General features: G+C 26.6%; 5 protein-coding genes across 6 annotated transcripts; 1 reads left to right on the forward strand and 4 right to left on the reverse strand.

The window, feature by feature from the left end:
* Nucleotides 1–96: 96 nt before the first annotated feature.
* LOC122859098 lies at nt 97–4,426 on the forward strand. Of its 2 annotated transcripts, XM_044162466.1 has the most exons (12): nt 97–227; nt 1,205–1,328; nt 1,396–1,542; nt 1,607–1,782; nt 1,848–2,054; nt 2,138–2,359; nt 2,687–2,879; nt 2,954–3,164; nt 3,231–3,537; nt 3,600–3,745; nt 3,828–4,047; nt 4,115–4,426. In XM_044162466.1, the coding sequence occupies exons 1-12, from the start codon at nt 219–221 to the stop codon at nt 4,328–4,330; spliced, it is 2,178 nt and encodes a 725-aa protein (XP_044018401.1). In that variant the 5' UTR covers nt 97–218; the 3' UTR covers nt 4,331–4,426. The 2 variants fall into 2 exon arrangements, with proteins under 2 accessions (XP_044018401.1, XP_044018402.1); XM_044162467.1 differs by lacking the exon at nt 1,848–2,054 and having other exon boundaries at nt 4,115–4,364.
* A 3-nt stretch (nt 4,427–4,429) lies between these two features.
* Nucleotides 4,430–6,734, reverse strand: LOC122859104 (T-complex protein 1 subunit alpha-like). Its single transcript, XM_044162480.1, has 3 exons — nt 6,503–6,734; nt 6,226–6,311; nt 4,430–6,145 (listed from the first exon to the last, which is right to left on the reverse strand). The coding sequence occupies exons 1-3, from the start codon at nt 6,573–6,575 to the stop codon at nt 4,631–4,633; spliced, it is 1,674 nt and encodes a 557-aa protein (XP_044018415.1). The 5' UTR covers nt 6,576–6,734; the 3' UTR covers nt 4,430–4,630.
* A 623-nt stretch (nt 6,735–7,357) lies between these two features.
* LOC122859717 (alpha-glucosidase-like) lies at nt 7,358–9,078 on the reverse strand. Its single transcript, XM_044163401.1, has one exon. It carries the CDS (start codon nt 8,912–8,914, stop codon nt 7,358–7,360), a length of 1,557 nt encoding a protein of 518 aa, XP_044019336.1. The 5' UTR covers nt 8,915–9,078.
* Nucleotides 9,079–10,051: 973 nt separating this feature from the next.
* On the reverse strand, nt 10,052–11,807 carry LOC122859718 (alpha-glucosidase-like). The gene is made up of 2 exons (XM_044163402.1): nt 11,804–11,807; nt 10,052–11,730 (listed from the first exon to the last, which is right to left on the reverse strand). The coding sequence occupies exons 1-2, from the start codon at nt 11,805–11,807 to the stop codon at nt 10,052–10,054; spliced, it is 1,683 nt and encodes a 560-aa protein (XP_044019337.1).
* A 440-nt stretch (nt 11,808–12,247) lies between these two features.
* LOC122859719 (alpha-glucosidase-like) lies at nt 12,248–14,017 on the reverse strand. Its single transcript, XM_044163403.1, has one exon. It carries the CDS (start codon nt 14,015–14,017, stop codon nt 12,248–12,250), a length of 1,770 nt encoding a protein of 589 aa, XP_044019338.1.
* Between the last annotated feature and the right edge of the window lie 7,216 nt (nt 14,018–21,233).

Below are 21,233 nucleotides of genomic sequence, written 5' to 3' on the forward strand. Positions count from 1 at the left end.
ATTGGTAGATTTTGTGTATATGTATATGGATAATTTATTTGTGTGTATTTGTGATTCGGTGATTTTTGGGGGGTTGCGTTCACTACCGACGCTACTGACATCACACTCAATTTTCATTGGTTCAAATTTAATATTTAAACGCAGACAATTCATCCCTCCTTTCATCTCCCTTGGCCTCCCTCTTTTATTAATAAATCCAAGTCCAGCCAAGCCAGCATATGGTTCAGGTACATGCCAAAAAAAACAAGTACCCTTCAACTTATTTTTATTTAAAAATTATTATCCTTTATTTTTACAATAAAATTTTAATTAATTATTTACTTGATAAACATGTAAAATTAATTTTTAGCTTTTTTATTTTTTTGTAAATTTAAAATTTGCAAAATATTAATTTTCATTTGGTTTTTGGAGGCTGGAAAGAATGGGGGAATTATTTTTGTCTTTACGGTATTGAAAATTGTATCGATTTGTTGGATAAAGAATTTAACACAAGAGTGCGCTTTTGTCGGGTGGAATTTTTTTTTTTTCCATAAAAAATCAACCAATAAAAATTGCTTTAAAATTAAGGGAGAGAAAGAAGAAGAGAAACCGGCGAATTAAGTATTGGCCAATCAATAAAAAGCCCGCTTAATTTACAGCGTCACTTCCTTCTGTGATTTCCCTTTTTTTTCTCTGCTTCCTGTTGGGAAAAAAAATTAATTATAATAATAATATTGCAAACCAAAAAAATGACATGATAAATTTTAATTCCCGCGTATTTTTTTGCATTGTAAAATCAATTTTATATTTGAAAATTTAATAATAGTTTTCAATGAATAATGAATTAATGATTGGTATTTTAGAATCACACATTGGAACCCCATGTATTTATTTTTAGTTTACCCTACGAAATAAAAAAAATAAAAATAAATCATGTTTGGATGCACTGAATGCCCAAGCGTGATTTTCTGAAAATGCCATTATTATTAAGAAAATTATTTACAAAAATAAATTTACAAAAATAGATCACTAACTTCAAGCAGCTCATTAGTAAACATTTATTATTATTTTTTTTTTTTTGTCATTTTGTTTTCATCAAATATATTAATCATTTTCAAAATTTATATTTTAAAATTTTTTATGTTAAATTAATTTTACAAAATGAAAAAGGTACAGAGGGTTATTATTTCATTATTTTACATTAAATGCAAACCTTTTTTTTTAGAATATTAAATTGGGAGATATTTGGCATTCTTGTAATAAAATAAGAGCAGCAATTTTCCGGTTTCCTTTGAATATTTGGGATGTTTTTAAGCCGGTTGATCCAAATGCCAGTGGCCTTGTGTCAGGTATAATTTTCACACCAAAATCATTGACACTCAAGGTTAAAAATCATCATAATAATATTTTTTTTAGAATCAACATTTGTTGGAATATTATCTGGTCAATTAAAATCATTAATTGGTTTGTCAGATTCAGAAATTCTTAACTTGTCTGATTATTTTCGTGTTCAAGATGGAAGAATTTTATACTCACAATTGTGTGAAGTAATTCATGGAAATGGTTATAATAATATTAATTTATAAATAGCTAAAATAAATTGATAAATTAATTACTTTTTTAATAGAACCAAAATTAGCTGAAAAACCATTGATAACTGGTCTTGAATGGCAAGATCCAGATCATGTTAATCGACTGAGTAAAACAGAGTTGAGAAAACTTAAATTAATTATAACACAAATTGCAATTAATGTTAATAAAAGAAAAATTGCACTTAGACCTTATTTTCAAGACTATGAATTGGTAATTTTATTTTTGATAATTGTTGAATTTAAATATTGAAATGTTTTATAAATTAATTTAATTAGATAACAAAAAATTCTGGTAATATAACAATAACACATTTTGCAAGGATATTAAATTTTCTTGGAATCATTGTGGCACCTGAAGAATTTTCATTGTTGATTAAAAGATATGAAAGACATGCTTATACTATTAATTATGTTGCATTTATCAAAGACATTGAAGACACACAAAATTTCATGGATGAATATGGAATGCTTCATGTTTCTGGGGCAATGAAAAAAAATTATTTATTTATAATTTTATTAACTGAAAGATGGTTTAATTATTTGTTAATTTTGTTTTATTATTTTAGGACTTGTTGGATCAATTTCCAGGAAGAATTATAACTGCTGAACTGCCAAAGCTACCAAGACCAGAAGTTGGTAAAATATTAGTCAGTGATGCATTTAAAAAAGATACTATTTTTCATCCAGCTTTGGATAATAAAAATAGTCATATGACAATTGTTGAAATTATTCATCGAATACAGAGACATGTTTTGGAACGTCGTCTATCTGTTAAGAATTTTTTTACGGTATATTTTTTTAAATAATAATTCAAATTATTATTAACTTTAAATTAAAATTATTTTTCTTTTAAAAATGTTTTTTTTTAATGAAAAATTTAGCTACAATAATTAACAATATATTTTGTTAAATTTTTTTAAAATATTTAAATTGAATTACAATTTAATTTAATCTATTAAATTTTTTTTTTCAATCGAAATTTTAATTAACAATTATTAATAAATTTAAATTAAATTGTTGTTTATTTAAATCTAAATATATTTATTTATCTAAATTTAGTCTTTATTAATTTTTCTAATATTTAATAATATTTTTCTTTATTTTTTTAAAAAAAGCATTTTGATATTTTAAATACTGGCAAAGTAAGTATTTGTCAATTTCGTCGAGGTCTTGATTCCATGCAACTGTCATCAATTGGTAAACTCCATTTAACAGAAGACGAAATAAACCAACTGATAATTCTCTACAAGGATCCAAATGACAATGAACGAGTTTACTGGAAGCTTTTTGAAGATGACATCAATCATGGTAAATAAATCCAAAAAATAAAAGATCCACCATTAAACAATTATCTAAATTAAATTATTAAAATATCATTTCAGTATTTACAACAGCTGAATTAGAAAAAATGCCAAATTTACGTATAGATCCACCAGGTCCAGAAATAATAAATTTACCCGAAAAAGGCCGGAGAAATTGGATTGATGTATCAAATAATACTCGAGAATTATGTGAACAAATAATTATAAAAATACGTCATAGAATTGAAGAAAGAAAAATGATAATAAAACCATTATTCAAAGATTATGACAAGTTAATATATAACTAATAATAAACATCTAAATTATTAATTTACATTTTAATATTAATTTTTTTTAGATTAAATCATGGACATGTATCAAGAAATCAGTTGAGACAAATTCTTGGTACTGCTGGTATTTTATTGGCAAGTGAAGAGTTATTTGCACTTGAACAACGTTACAATGATGATCGTGGTTTTAATTATGGCCTTTTTTTAAATGACATTGAAGCATCACCAATAACTGTACCATATTATAATGAAATGCTTGAAGAAAAAAAGCTAATAAATTTTGAAAAACCAGCACCAGTACCAACTCAAGATGAAAAAGATATTGTTTTAATTTTAGCTAAAATTAAAGCTAAAGTTATTCAACAAAGAATTAAGGTTATTTTTTAATTTATATAAACAAAATATTTATAAATATTTCATTTTAAAAATTATATTAGGTTACTGAATTTCTTCGACCTTTTGATACTCACAATGAGATGTCAATAAAAAGAGATGAATTTGTTCGTGGTGTTGATCAATTACGTTGTGTTTTGAGTAAAGCTGAACTTGAAACAATTATGGACATCTTCAAGGCTCCATTTAGGTTCATCTAAAATTGAAATAATAATAATTATTTTTTCAATTTAATATATTTATTAATTAATTAATTAATTTGTATTATACAGACCAGGATATGTTGAGTATGAACGTTTTGCAAATGCCATTGAAGAAGCTGTTACAATTGGTCAACTGGAAAAATCACCACTTTTGGTGCCTTGTCAACATATAACACCAGGCACCACAACAACAAAATCATTTCTTAATTATCAAGAAAGACAAACTGTTGCACAAGTTATGGATAAACTTGTTAAAATTTATTCACCAAATTATATTGATTTATTTAAGGTTTGCTTTATTTAATTATGTTTTTTATATTTATTTAAATTCATTATTTATTTATTTATTTATTTAGGATTTCGATAAAACAAATTCAGGAACAGTTACTAGAGAACAATTGATGAAAGTATTGTCAATTAGAAAATCATTAATGATAATGTCTTTAAAAGAATTTGATATTATTTATAAATGTTTTTGTATTGATAAAAATGGAAGAATCGATTTTAATTATCGTGCATTTTTAGAGGCACTCGATTATTTAAAAACAAATAATAAACGTTTACCAAATTAACTAATTTTATTGCCTGAAAAAATACAATGTTAAATTGGACCAATAATAATGTAAATAATAAAGAAAATAATAATTTTATTTTTTATTGATTAAAAAGTATTATTTTATTTCCAAGATGAAGTATTTATCATACTTTATACAAGCGAGTAGTAATTAATTATTAATATATTGTGAAAATTTAAAATAAATCATTGTGTTTTTTAATATAAAAAAAAAAAGATAAAAAAAAAAAAAATATGACATTAACAGAAAGAATGATTTATAAAAAAAAAAAACGGGTAAAGAAAATTAATGTTAAAATTAATCTTCAAGCTCACCAGCAGCCATAGCATCATTGTAAGATTTACCTCCTTTTTGTTCTGGATCAAGTTTAATCATGTCATCAATACGAAGAATTGTGATGGCAGCTTCAGTTGCAAATTTAAGTGATTTAATTTTTGATATTGCTGGTTCAAGTATACCAGCTTTTTTGTTATCTCTTACAGTACCCTCAACAAGATCAAGACCAATCCATTTTAAGTTGGCATGTTCAACTTGTGTTTGTGATGAATTATGATAAGCACGAAGTTTAGCAACAAGATCTGTTGAATCTTGTGCAGCATTAACAGCCAGGGTTTTTGGAATAACCAATAATGATTTGGCAAATTCAGCAATTGCCAATTGTTCTCGTGAGCTTAATGTTGTTGCAAAATTTTCTAAATATATTGATAGTGCTGCTTCAACACAGCCACCACCAGCAACAACATTTTTACTTTCAAGTACACGTTTAACAACACAAAGTGCATCGTGAATTGATCTTTCCATTTCATCACAATAATAATCATTTGGTCCACGTAAGATTATTGATGCTGCTGTTCTTGCTTTTGGTCCTTTAATAAGAAGTAATTCATCATCACAAACAACTTCTTGTACAACTTCAGCAGCTTCACCAAGATAACTTGCTTCAAAACTTTCATCACCATCCATATTTGTTAATGATGTTAAAAATTGTGCACCAGTTGCTTTTGCAATTCTTTTTAAATCAACTTTTTTACATCTTCTAACAGCCATAACACCAGATTCAACAAAATATTTAAGACAAAGATCATCAATACCACCAGTTAATAGAATAACATTTGCACCAGCATTTATTATTTTCTCAATTCTTTCTTTGGTGATATCAATTTCACGTTGACGTACACCTTCTAATTTTTCTGGATCATTAATAAGTACTTCAACACCCAATTTCATTTTAGTTTTTTGCAGTGAAAAATCTAATATTGCTATTTTAGCATTTACTATTTTTTTGGGCATAGCTTGTGATGCCACAATACAATTTAATGCATATCCTTGAATGAGCTTTGATTCTCTAACACTTTTACCATGTGCTTTTAATACATTAACAGCTTTAATTGGATATAAATGTCCACCTTTACCATCATTTATTTTAATAGCAGTTGCTGCATCAACAACCATATTGCCAAAAAAGCTTGAATCAGCACCAATGATTTTACTTGACATTGATGTTTTAGCAACATTTACAATTGCATCACGATCAAGTTCTTCAACAGCAATTGTCAAATTTTCTTGTATATATTTACATGCTTCTTTACAAGCTAAACGATAACCACTTATAACTGATGTTGGATGTATATGTTGTTGTACCAATTCATCAGCATTTTTTAATAATTCAGCAGCAATTATAACAACAGATGTTGTACCATCACCAACTTCGACATCTTGAAGTTGTGCAAGTTCAGCAACAACACGAGCTGCTGGATGATCAATTTGAAGACTTGCAACAATTGTTGCTCCATCATTTGTCACTGTTACTTCCTAATATTTAAAAAATAAAAATTATAGTTTTGTTTTTTTTATTTTTATTTTTAAATAATAATATCAATAAAAATACATACACCAACATCATCAATGAGCATTTTATCAAGACCCACTGGACCAAGTGAACTCTTGACAATGTTGGACATGGCATAAACAGCATTTGCTAGAAAATAAAATAAAAAATTAATTTAATTTTTTACGTCAAACACTTTAAAAAAAAAAAAAAATAAAACAATTTTTTAAATTCAATTTTTGAGTATGTATAATTTAAAAAAAATTAAAAACGTGATACTTATTGGGTGGGTCTAGAATTTAAGGTTACAATAAATAATAATTAATTTTTTTGATAATTACCATTTTGAGCACGAACTGATGCACCAGATTGACGAGAACCGGCCAAGGCCAAGGCACTCGCAACTGTTGTCATTTTAATTGTTTATATAATATTTGACAATTAATTATATTTTTTTTCTTTTGGAGAAATATAATGATTGAATATTCTAGATGAATGTTTGCTGGATCATGGACATATTTGGACATGAAGCCGACAAATATATGTTGTGTATGAGTGTGTGTGTGGACGTACAGTCGGCTAAAAAGAAAAGAGTTTTTTATATACATAGAGTTCGATATAGTTTATTAGTAATACGAGAGATGGGACTACTCATGACGCGAAAATTTTTAAATCAAAATATAATTAAATCGAGGACGATGGATTTGATAATGAACTTTCAATTTTAGGATTTGAATTTTTAGCTGATGACAAATCTAGTGCTAATGCCTCTAGGATTATTTCGAAAAAAAAAAAAAAAAAATACCATGTCATTAATCAGGTGAATTAAAAGAAAATGTTACGATTAATTTTAAAATTTATAAATCATTATAAATTATGTTATTTAATTAATAATTAAATAAAAAAATATTTACAAATAATTAATAATTACAAAAAAAAATTTTTAACTTGATATTTTAATTTTTTTTTATTTTTAATTAAATATAAATAATAAAATATATAAATAAATAATGATAAAAAAATTATTTACTATTTTAATTAGACATTTTTAGGAATAACAGTTGAGAAATAAATGGAATACACATTTTATTATCACAATGAATTTTTATTCTAGGAAAAATTATTTTATTTATTCAGATTATTAATTTTAAAAGATGAAAAAAATTCCGTTACAATATTTTTCAAAGTTAATTTATTTAAAGCTTTGTCAGTATAACAGAAGCTGCAGGTGGTAAATAAATATTATCAGCTTGAATTTGAGTACCAGCTTCAATGTGTGATGTAAGACTTGCAACGTAAACCATCATATTAAATTTTTTAACATGTAAATAATCAGCCAGATTAACATCAATAGGAGTATCAGTAAAATTAATTAGTAAAACAATTAAATCATCTCTGTCTAGACTCTCGATATTTTCTAGATTTTCATCTGGACATCGAATAACAATTAGCACTTTCTCATTGACATTTATAAATTTTATTTTACCCTCACGAATAGCTCGTATTTTTTTTAACGCAACAACTTTTTTAAAAATATGATAGTGTGAATTTCGTGCTAATTTTTGTGCAGCAAGATTTAATGTTTTATAATTTTCATGTACTGGTAGCCATGTTTTATTATTTGACGAGAAACCAGCACTAGTTGTATCATCCCATTGAAATGGTGAACGATATGGATCTCTTGATGTTAAATTATATCTCAAAGGACCAGAATTACAACCAGGTGGATCTGTTGTATCCTTCCATGACATTGGACGATCCTCCATACCAATTTCATCTCCCTGATAAACAACAACAATACCAGGCAATACTGTTGTCAACATAATCATTTGATCAGCTCTATCACGTCCAAATTTTGTTGCAACACGTGAACGATCATGATTACCATAAACCCAATTTGGTGATTTATCTTTTGGAACTGCTTTCATGTAAGGATCAATGAGCTCTATCAACTCACTTATTGATGAAGAATTGTGAAAAAAATCTACTAGAACAATATTCATTGGTATATCTGCTCCGTAATTATAATAATTTATTAATTTTTCAAGTTCTTCTGGTCGAAAATACGTCTCTGGTATTAATAATTTCCTTGAACTCGAATATTCATCAATAACATTACGCCAACTTTGAAGCATTTTATATGAACCTCTTGGATCATACGAGTACGTTCGTACTTGACTATAATAATCACTATCAGGTAGATCTGTATTGGGCCATTTTGGCTGATCTGTCAATGGAAAATCTTCATTTGGATTTCCTTCAACAAGACTGGGAATCGTGTCAATTCGAAAACCATCAATTCCTTTATCAAGCCAAAATTTTAAATTTTTTTTTATCTCTTCATTAACATTTGGATTACGATAATTTAAATCAGGCTGGGATTTTGTAAATCCATGATAGTAATACTGTTTTCGTTGGTCATTCCAAGTCCATGCTAAAGTATGAAAAACACTTAGCCAATTAGTTGGTGGTTGTCTAGTTCCATTGACTATTTTTCCATCGAACCAAACGTAATAATCATCATACGGTTTTATTCTTTTAACACTTTTTAAAAACCAAGGATGTTGATCAGATGTGTGATTTGGCACAAAGTCAATAACAATTTTAATATTTAATATTTTTGCTTTTTTAATAAGTTCATCGAAATCATTAAAATTACCAAAAAGTGGATCAATACCTGTGTAATTTGTAATGTCATATCCAAAATCAACCATTGGACTTGGATAAAATGGATTTATCCATACAGTTGTCATTCCCAAATCTTTGATATGCTCCAATTTACTTGTGATGCCTTTAAAATCGCCAAGACCATCACCATTACTGTCCTTGAAACTACGAATATATAACTGATAAACAAATGAATCATTCCACCATTCGTCTTTTGGACTGTTATTATTAATAACTGCATCAATGATAAAAAAATTTACACCAATACACATTGAAAAAAATGCCAAACGAATTAGCATTTTTTAGTTAAATAATTTTACAATAGAATTATTGAAATAACTTGTTGATAACTTGATCAAGGACCAACTGATTATCCATGTCTCGCTGACTGCTTTTATATCCAGAGCCTAAATTCACGAACATGTGATTTAAGAGTAACAAAATCCTAATCATTCACGAGAATAAATTAACATAAGTCAATGACCTTGAACTCGTGACAGTCGAGACACGTTTAAGCAGTCAAACATGTAATCGGCAATGAAATATATAGCCTGAAGGTATGGCCAACGAGTTGATAATATTAAGGTGAAAAAGCAACCAGACTTCTTTCGAATAGGTTCTGGTGACAAGAGAAGCAATAAATTAAATAACATGACGCACGAGATGTAAATTAATGTATATCAATATGTGTACTAATCAACAGTTTCTTTTTACTTCGATATATCTTGACTATTTGACCGTTATTTTATTCGGAGATGAAGGACTCTGACCTCTTCACGAGTTCTTAATATATTCGAGACAAATTGTGTTAAATAAAACATGGTCATTTTTTTTTGTTTTTGATTATTATTTTTTGCATGATACATGGTTTAATTTAACAATTAAATTGAATGTGTATTTGAAATTAAAACATTGGTAAAAAAAATTGACAACATTGATATTATTAATAACAGTAACTTTTTTTACAAACCAATTTATTGGTTTTTTTTTTGTTATTTCTATATATTTTGTCTTGATTTAAATAAAATAATCAACTTATTCTATTTTATTTAACATTTTAGAATTTTGTATAAATAATGAAACACGTCTTGCAATTTATCATAATAAATTTTTATCTCAAACAGTATTATTTAATTTATTGAAATATTATCAACTTTAGCAGAAAAAAAAATATATTGTTACAATAAAAATACAATAATGGATAGACATATGTTGATGATAAATCAATTTGTCAGTATAACTGAAGCAGCAGATGGTAGAAAAATATTATCAGCTTGAATTTCAGCACCAGCTTCTATGTGTGATGTAAGACTGGCAACGTAGACAGTCATTATGAAATTGTCAACATTTAAATGATCAGCCAAATTAATATTAATCGGAGCATCAGTAAAATTAATTAATAAAACGATCAAATCATCTTTGTCCAAACTCTCGACTCTAAAATTTTCATCTTGATACCGAATGACAATTAGCACTTTTTCATTAACATTTATAAATTTTATTTTACCCTCACGAATAGCATGTATTTTTTTTAACGCAACAACTTTTTTAAAAATATGATAGTGTGAATTTCGTGCTAATTTTTGTGCAGCAAGATTTAATGTTTTATAATTTTCATGTACTGGTAGCCAAGTTTTACTATTTGTCGAGAAACCAGCACTAGTTGTATCATCCCATTGGAACGGAGTGCGGAATGGATCTCTTGATGCTCTAAAATATCTATTGGGACCAATATTACAGCCAGGTGGATCTATTGTTTCTTCCCATGTTGTTGGACGATCCTCCATACCAATTTCATCTCCTTGATAAACAACAACAATACCAGGCAATACTGTTGTCAACATGATCATCTGATCAGCTCTATCACGTCCAAATTTTGTTGCAACACGAGAGCGATCATGATTACTGTAAACCCAATTTGGTGATTTACCTTTTGGAATTGCTTTAATGTAAGGATCAATGAGATTTATTAATTCACTAATTGATGAATTTTTATTTGAAAATTCTAATAAAATAACATTCATTGGTATATCTGCTCCATAATTATAGTATTTAATTGTTTTTTCAAGTTCTTCTGGTGGAAAATAAACTTCTAAAAAAAGACATTTTTTTGAATTTTTGTACTCTTCAAGTATGTGACTCCAGCTTTGACAAATTTTATAAGAACCAGTTGGATCATACGTGTAAGTTGACTCTTGAGTAGAATGAACATCATCTGGTATCGTTATTAAATTTGTTTTTTTTTTCTGATCTTTCAATGGAAACTCTTCATTTGGATTTCCTTCAACAAGACTGGGAATCGTATCAACTCGAAAACCATCGACTCCTTTTTTAAGCCAAAATCGTAGAATTCTTTTCATTTCATTATTTACTCGTGGGTTACGAAAATTTAAATCTGGTTGTGATGGTGTAAATGTACGGTAGTAATATTGTTGTCGTTGATCATTCCAAGTCCATGCTGAACCATGAAAAAGGCTTAGCCAATTGGTTGGTGGCTGTCTTGTTCCATTGACTATTTTTCCATCAAACCAAACGTAATAATCATCATATGGTTTTATTCTTTTAATACTTTTAACAAACCAAGGATGCTGATCAGATGTGTGATTCGGCACAAAGTCAAGCAATATTTTAATATTCAGTGATTTTGCTCTTCTAATAAGTTTGTCAAAATCATTAAAATTACCAAACAGTGGATCAATACTTTTAAAATCAGTAATATCGTATCCAAAATCAATCATTGGACTTTTATAAAATGGAGTTATCCATACCGTTGAAATTCCTAGATCTTTTATGTATTCCAATTTACTTGTAACTCCATTTAAATCGCCAACACCATCACCGTTACTGTCCTTGAAACTTCGAATATACAGCTCGTAGATAAATGAGTTGTGCCACCATTCGTCTTCAGGAACGTCATTGATGGTGGCATCAATAATATTAAAATTTATAACTAGACATGTTGACAAAAAAAATACCCATTGAATCAACATTCTCAAATAATATTTTTTTAAATACAAATATTTAATAACTCGACTTAGATTCAACTGATTTCTTTAATTTTGGGGTCTTTTTATATACTCAGAATTTTCAAGTGGCTATAAATCATTGCCAGTTAGACTTTCAATATATTTTTATCTTTCTAATATAAATTTTAAAAAACTTTCTATTTTTTTTTTTTTTTTGTGGAATGCTTCAATATTTTCAAAAACAAAATTATACCTTGAAATTATTGATATTTTTAATATACATGTAAATCAAAAGTTATAAACCAAAGAAAATAAATTAAATTCATTCGTTTGATGCGTTTCCATTTTATTTAATTTTCAAATTGATAAAAAAAAAAAAACAATTAATACATAATATTTTTTAGTTTATATTGAGACTTTATTTTATTTATATTTTATTTTTCTACAATTTTTTTAAATTTGTCTCAATATAACTGAAGCAGCAGGTGGCAGATAAATATTATCAGTTTTAATTCGAGAACCAGCTTTTATGTGTGATGTAAGACTTGCAACGTAAACCATCATATTAAATTTTTTAACATGTAAATAATCAGCCAGATTAACATCAATAGGACCATCAGTAAAATTAATTAGTAAAACAATTAAATCATCTCTGTCTAGACTCTCGATATTTTCTAGATTTTCATCTGGACATCGAATAACAATTAGCACTTTCTCATTGACATTTATAAATTTTATTTTACCCTCACGAATAGCTCGTATTTTTTTTAACGCAACAGCTTTTTTAAAAATATGATAATGTGAATTTTGTGCTAATTTTTGTGCAGCAAGATTTAATGTTTTATAATTTTCATGTACTGGTAGCCATGTTTTATTATTTTTCGAGAAACCAGCACTAGTTGTATTATCCCACTGGAATGGCGAACGATTTGGATCTCTCGATCCAATATGATATTCATCAGGACCCAAATTACAACCAGGTGGATCAATTGTTTCTTCCCATGTTGTTGGACGATCCTCCATACCAATTTCTCCTCCTTGATAAACAACAACAATACCAGGTAATACTGCTGTAAACATTGTCATTTGATCAGCTCGATCTCGTCCAAATCGTGTTGCAGCTCGTGAACGATCATGATTATCAAATACCCAATTTGGCGATTTACCTTTTGGAATCGCCTCCAAGTAGGGTTCAATTAGATTCAATAATCCACTTATTGAAGTTTTATTTTCATAAATACCAATGAGAAATACATTCATCGGCACATCTGCTCCATAATTGTAATAATTCATTGTGTAATTTAGTTTTTCTGGTTGAAAATATGCTTCAGCAAGAAGTAATTTTTTTTGCTTTGAATATCCATCAAGAACATCACGCCAAGTTTTAAATATTGGATAAGATCCAGTTGGATCATACGAGTACGGTCGAACTTGACTGAGATAATGGCCATCTGGAAAGGGGGAATTTATTCTTTTTGGTTGATCTTTTAATGGAAATTCTTCATCTGGATTTCCTTCAACAAGACTAGGAATAGTATCAACTCGAAAACCTTTAATTCCTTTTTTAAGCCAAAATCGTAGAATTTTTTTCATTTCATTATTAACTCGTGGGTTACGAAAATTCAAATCTGGTTGAGATTTTGTAAATCCATGATAGTAATATTGTTGTCGTTGTTCATTCCAAGTCCAAGCTGAAATATGAAAAATACTCAGCCAATTGGTTGGTGGCTGTCTTGTTCCATTGACTATTTTTCCATCAAACCAAATGTAATAATCATCATATGGTTTTATTCTTTTAACACTTTTAACAAACCAAGGATGCTGATCAGATGTGTGATTTGGCACAAAGTCAAGTACTATTTTCATATCCAATGAGTTGGCTTTTTGAATAAGTCGGTCAAAATCATTAAAATTACCAAACAGTGGATCAATACCTTTAAAATCAGTAATATCATATCCAAAATCAATCATTGGACTTTTATAAAATGGAGTTATCCATACTGTTGAAATTCCTAGATCTTTTATGTGTTCCAATTTACTTGTAGCTCCATTCAAATCACCAAGACCATCACCGTTACTGTCCTTGAAACTTTGGATATATAGCTCATAGATAAATGAGTTGTGCCACCATTCGTCTTCAGGAACATCGTTGATGGTGGCATCAATAATGTACAAATTAAGTACAGCAAAGAACACTATTAAAAATAGTGAATAACGCTGCATTTTTTATTCGTACCTATCTTTCAATACAAATAAAAAAATAACTTTCCATTCCCTTGATTGAGACTCAACTGATTATTTAATTTTTGAAGCATCATTATATACTAAAATCTTTTACGCAATAAGCAGTCTTTCATTTTTTTTTCTTGAACTTGTATTGAGCAGATGATTTTATTATTTTTCTATAATAAATTTTGTAAATAAAAAATATTATGAGTATTCTAAAATAAAAAATTGACACAATAATACATTAGTAAAAGAATCGATGAAATAAAATTAATTTATATTCTTTACATAATTCCAATTGGAAATTGAATGAATGAATATTATTTATATTTTTGTGTCTTGAGTAACATCTTGCATCATAAGTATATATGTAAAAAAACATAACAGTCGATTAAAGTCAATAAGCTTGAATAAATATTAATAATTATTACTCAAAATAATAATTCAATAATTATCAAATTATGAGTATGAATTTTTAAAAATTATTTTAATATATTCGTTGGCAAGTAAATAATCAAAATCGCAAAAAAAAAAAAAAGCACGAGGCTATTAAAAATATTATCTGTTTTTTTTTTAGCGTTGGAAACGATTAAAGTAAATAAAATACGCCTATGATGATTAGATATTTAGATCAACGCTAAATAATTAATTCAATTTGAAAAAAAAAAAAAATTATAATAAATTTAAATTGTAATTTCTTTGTTTTTTTTAACAGAGCAAAAAATTAAAAAAAATAAATTTATAAATATTTTTTTTTAAAATAAAATCAATTATTGTTTTTTTACATTATATATTGTCATGTTTAATTTTGTTTTATTAATTATTATTAATAAATTAATAATAGAAGTTTTTTAATTAAAGATAAATTTTTTTTAAAATTATTTTTATAATTTAAATAAAGAATTGAATCAATTATTATTTTTAAAATTATTTAGTCATATTTTTTTAGCTTGTAATAATTTTTAATTCACAAAAGGGTAGCTGCTGGGTGCGAACCATGGATTTCACGGTTTGAGGTGATCTTAGTATAATGTGGGAATTTTTTTTTAAAGCATAAAATCATAAACTCAAAAAGCTACCTCATTTAAAAATCTTAGTCAAACATTTCATCAATGGACCCAATGAACAACAACAAAATTGATATATATTTTTGTTTTTATAAATTAATTATTGTTCTCCTAATATAAAAAGGACAAACATCATCGGTCTTCCGGACATTTGATTGGTCATTGTTTTTTTCTCACTTACTCTAATACAAATTTCTTTCTGTTTGCCTTTTTCTATTATTTTTTTATTTATTTCGTTAGCAACGAAAAAACAACAAAAAAAAGCGAGTAAACAAAATTTTTTTAAATATTTTTTATATTTTTTTTTTTAAAATTGACGTATTAAGCTAGCACAACTTTTTTAATAATTATTAGATCTTGATGCAATTGGGCTTGAAATTTTGTGCGAATTATGTGTTTTTTATGTGTGAAGAAATAAATTTGAAAGAAAATTTTTTAAAATATTTTTTATATTTTTTTAAAAATTGGCATATTAAGCTAGCACAACTTTTTTAATAATCATCGGATCTCGATGCAATTGGGTTTAAAATTTTGTGCAAATTATGTGTTTTTTCGGTGTGAAGAAATAAATTTGAAAGAAAATTTTTTTAAATATTTTTTATATTTTTTTTTAAAATTGACATATTAAGCTAGCACAACTTTTTTATTAATTATTAGATCTTGATGCAATTGGGCTTGAAATTTTGTGCGAATTATGTGTTTTTTATGTGTGAAGAAATAAATTTGAAAGAAAATTTTTTTAAATATTTTTTATATTTTTTTTAAAAATTGACATATTAAGCTAGCACAACTTTTTTAATAATCATCGGATCTCGATGCAATTGGGCTCAAAATTTTGTGCGAATTATGTGTTTTTTATGTGTGAAGAAATAATTCAAAAACAAAATTTTTTCAAATATTTTTTATATTTTTTTAAAAAATTGACATATTAAGGTAGCACAACTTTTTCAGTAAACATTCAATCTTGATGTTATTAGACTAAAAATTACGTGTGAATTATGTGTGATTTATGTGTAAATAAATAAATTAAAAAAATTTTTCGTCAATTTATTTATTCTTTTTTTTTTTTATGATAATACTTGTATAATAAAAAAAGAAAAAAAAAATTTAAAAATTGTATTTTAAACTATTTTAAATAATAATATTAAATTGAGTAAAAAAAAAAAAAAATATATTCAAGAATTATATTTAAATCCTCCTACAGAAGAATTTAAATTTTATCGAAAAATTTGAAAAATGAACATTTACGTCAACTTGGTATTTTTATTAAAAACAATTGTTGTTTAAATTTAATTTGTTGCAGGCAAAACAAGACAAGTAAAATAAAACAGCTACCGTTGGTTTAACAAACACTTGGTTGGCAAGGACATTCACTCAAAATAAAATCGGTAAAATGACTGCAAAATTTAAAAAATTAATGAACATCTTGCAGCAGCATCAACACCATCACTTGGACAAATACCTAATATTCTCAAAAAACAAGAAGAAATGTTCAGCAATATGGAACAATAATATGACGTTGCAAGAGCAACAACACATATACAACGTGGTGTTGGATTTGTTTATGCAAGTAGTGGCTGTCAATTTACACGTTTTATTAAGTTTAAAGTTAATCAAAAATTAATTGTCCATTTTTGTTTTTCTTTTAATTCAATATCCAGATTAAAAAACTATGTGAATTTTTCAAATTTCAAATAATTAATAAAACGACAATAATTGAATTTGCAATTATTATTAATAATAGTATCTTGTAAATGATGATAATGATAATTTAAAAAAAAAAAAAAAACCATTTCGTATATGCTCCAAAATAATTGTTGTTTTATTCAAGTGTAATTAAATATTGTTTGTGATTAAAAGATGAATAATTCACTGAAATTAATTGATTATTTATTAATCAATTATAGTTATTATTTAATATTTAATTTACTTTTATTATTATTATTTATTGGTGGACTTGATGTTTGATGATGACATTCCTGAAATCATTGATTCAATTAATTCTCTATCAAATGATGCAATTTCAATTAGTGCTGCGTCTATAGATGCTTGTAATCGTAAATTTGCTGGTTTATTTGCTAATTCTCGTTCTTCAAGTTTTTTGATATATTCTTTTTGAATTTTGTAATCTGTTTTAGCCATCAAATGATAATATTCAGATCTTGAATTAGCCATTTTATACATATCACTCTCAATTTGTTTTACATATTCAACAAAATCATGCAAACTTTTATTAAATACTGCTTCTGTATCTGGTAATACTCTTCGTACTATATTATAAACAATTTTTCTACGTGAATCTGGTGTTACTAATTGATGCCATTCGTTATTTTCTTGTACTGGAATTGCTGGATCATTTCCAGCATATAAACCACCACCAGTTGGTGTTGTTGACACCAGGTCACTATCAGGTGACTCTAAATTATCAGAATCTTTTTCATCACATAATTGTTTCTTCGTTGACAAATTATCCAAACTGAGAACCATCTGTTGATCAACAACATTTTTTGATACTGATACATTTGGTGGTGATTGCATATCTGGACTTTTACTATTTAATGAATTTGCTGCCATGACCAATGAATTTGCCACGAGATTTTTATTTTCCTGATAATTCAAAAATTAAAATAAATACATTTTTTTATATAAAATTTATTACAAAATTCACTTGATTAATTATTTGTTTATTTATTTATTAGTTATTACCTGTTGTTGTTGCTGCTGCTGCTGCTGCTGCTGTTGTTGTTGTTGTTTTGTATATTTTGACAGTTGTATATTTGATGGATACAAGGCAAAGAATTCACAAGTAATTAACAGACCACGTTTATGTAAAAAGTAAAGAGTAAAACAATAATTTGCAGAGTAAAGACCAGTAACGAGTACAGTGAAATGTATTAAAATTGTCTAAAATGACGGCTGTCTTGTTGATAAGAGCTTTTGTCCAATTCCAATAGCACCGTTAATACAGACACTTTTATAGAGTTTTTTTTTTTTTTTTTTAATAAATTAATAATAGAAGTTTTTTAATTAAAGATAAATTTTTTTTTTAATTATATTTATAATTTAAATAAAGAACTGAATCAATTATTATTTTAAAAATTATTTAGTCATATTTCACGGTTGGAGATGATCTTAGTATAATGTGAGATTTTTTTTTTAAAGCATAAAATCATAAACTCAAAAAGCTATCTCATTTAAAAATCTTAGTCAAACATTTCATCAATGGACCCAATGAACAACAACAAAATTAATATATATTTTTGTTTTTATAAATTAATTATTGTTATAATAAAAAAAGAAAAAAAAAAATTTAAAAATTGTATTTTAAATTATTTTAAATAATAATATTAAATTGAGTAAAAAAAAAAAAAAAATATTCAAGAATTATATTTAAATCCTCCTACAGAAGAATTTAAATTTTATCGAAAAATTTGAAAAATGAACATTTACGTCAACTTGGTATTTTTATTAAAAACAATTGTTGTTAAATATTTAAATTGTTTAAATTTAATTTGTTGCATGGTTGGCACAGACATTTACTCAAGATTAAAATTGTAAAATGACTGCAAAATTTAAAAGATTAATGGACATCATACAGCAGCATCATCAACAATACCATCACCTGGACAGACACCAGATATCCTCAAAAAACAAGATGAAATGTTTAGCAATATGGAACAACAGTATGAAGTTGCAAGAGCAACAAGTGGTGGATATCAATTTACACGATAAATAATAATATTAATTAAAGATTAATTGTCCATTTTTTATTTTTTTATTTAATATTTAGATTAAAAAACTATGTGACAAAATAACGTGAATTTTTCAAGTAATTAATAAAACAACAATATTTAAATTTGTTATATTTTATTTAAGTGTAATTACTAATTACAAATATTGTTCGTGATTTATTTATTGCCTTGATTTAAGATGAATTTAAAAGATGAATAATTGACTGAAACTAAATGATTATTAATTTAATATTTAATTTATTTCTATTATTATTAATTGTTGGTGGACTTGATGTTTAATGCTGATATTCACAAAATGATTGATGGATCAAGTGGTGCACTTTCTTGTGATGCAATTTTACTAATAATTGTTGTTGTTGTTGTTGTTGTTGTTTTGAGCTAATTTTGGTTCTTGGAGTTTTTCAATAAATGTTTTATCATATATATTTGTTGAATTTTGTAATCTGTATCATCCATCAAATGATAATATTCAGATCTTGAATTAGCCATTTTATATATATCACTCTCAATTTGTTTAATATATTCAATAAAATCATGCAAACTTTTATGAACTATTGCTTGTGTATCTGGTGATCGAAATAATAATTTTCGTACTAATTCAAAAACAAGACGACTACGTGAATCTGGTGTTACTGATTGATGCCATTCGTTATTTTCTTGTACTAGAAATGCTAGATCATTTTTAGCATTTAAACCACCACCAGTTGGTGTTGTTGACATTGATGATTGTGATCTTGGACTTGGTTCACTTGATGGTAATGGTTGTTGTTGTACGTTACATGATTTTTTCAATTCCTCTTCACGGTTATCTTCAAGTTCATACATTTTTTCAGCCAACAACTGATAATATTCAGATTTTGAATTAGCCATTTCATATATATCAGCCTCAACTCTTCTCGCAAATGCATATATATTATATGATCCATTATCAAACCATTTACGCTTATAGTGTTGTGGAAATAATCTGACTAGTATCTGATTAATGATATATATACGTAAACGTAATGTTACTGTTTGATGCCATTTTTTTGTTTTAGGTACACGTAAATCTGGTGTTAGTGTTTGATGTATACCTAATTCTATTTCTATACTTTCTTCTCTATCAAATGATTCATAATCAGATAATTCTAAATCATCAGAATCTGTTTCACTATCAGATGATTCTGAATTATCAGAATCTTTTTCATCACATGATTGTTTCTTCGTTGGAAAATTACCCAAACTGTGAATCATCTGTTGATCAACAACATTTTTTGATACTGATACATTTGGTGGTGATTGCATATCTGGACTTTTACTATTTAATAAACCTCCTGCCATGATCAATGGAACCAATAAATTTGCCACGAGATTTTTGTTTTCCTGATAATTTAAAAATTAAAATAAATAAATTTTTTTTAAATATAATTTATTACAAATTTCACTTGATTAATCATTTGTTTATTTATTTATTTATTACCTGTTGTTGTTGTTGTTGCTGCTGTTGCTGTTGTTGTTTTGGTGGTTGCTGAGCTAATTGCTGTTTCTTGCGTTCTCGACGTCTTTCACATAATGATGTATCAATGTTATTTTGAATGATATAGTATATATTCAAATAAATTATTGCGTACATAAATACAATACTTTTAATTTCCAATTCATCAGTAAAATAATGTATTAATTGTTTTTTTGGAAATATTCCTTTGCATACTTTGTACATCATCTTAATACGTATATCTGATGTTAGTGTTTGATGCCATTCTTTTGATACTATTTTTAGTCGACTAAAAGATGGATCTAAATTATACCATAAATATCCAGGATGATATTGTTTCCTCATCAACTCATCTAGTGGCATCGGATTAGTTATTAAATAATAAGCAATACTATCTGGCGAAAAGAAATGGCCGTGAACCGATGGTTGTTGAGTTAACCACACATACGGATTCTTAATGTTTAATGAATCTGCTGCTGCCATTGATGAATTTGCCAAGGGATTTTCATTTCTCTGATAATTTAAAAATCGAAATAAATATTTTTTTCAAAATTTATTATAATAATTTATTACAAAATTTACTTGATTAATTATTTATTACCTGTTCTAGTTGATGTTGAACAGGTTGTTGTGATTCTCCTTCTAGTGCACTATTTTGTTGATATTCTGCCATTTGATAATAAAAGTAAAGAGTAAAGACCTTAGACCAGCAAATAAGACCATATATTTATTATAAATATTCACGCCTCCATGATTAATTTTTTTCACACTATTTTATCCGTCAAAATTGGGCCTTGGTGCTATTTTATAAGGCCCAAAGATGGCACACTACCGTCGGTAAAATAAAAAACTGGTTGTTAATAAGGTACACTATCTATAAATTTTTGAGGTCCCAATTCGCCATAATAAATTTTTTTTGT

Source organism: Aphidius gifuensis, linkage group LG6 (assembly GCF_014905175.1).
Source record: "Aphidius gifuensis isolate YNYX2018 linkage group LG6, ASM1490517v1, whole genome shotgun sequence".
NCBI lineage: Eukaryota > Metazoa > Arthropoda > Insecta > Hymenoptera > Braconidae > Aphidius > Aphidius gifuensis.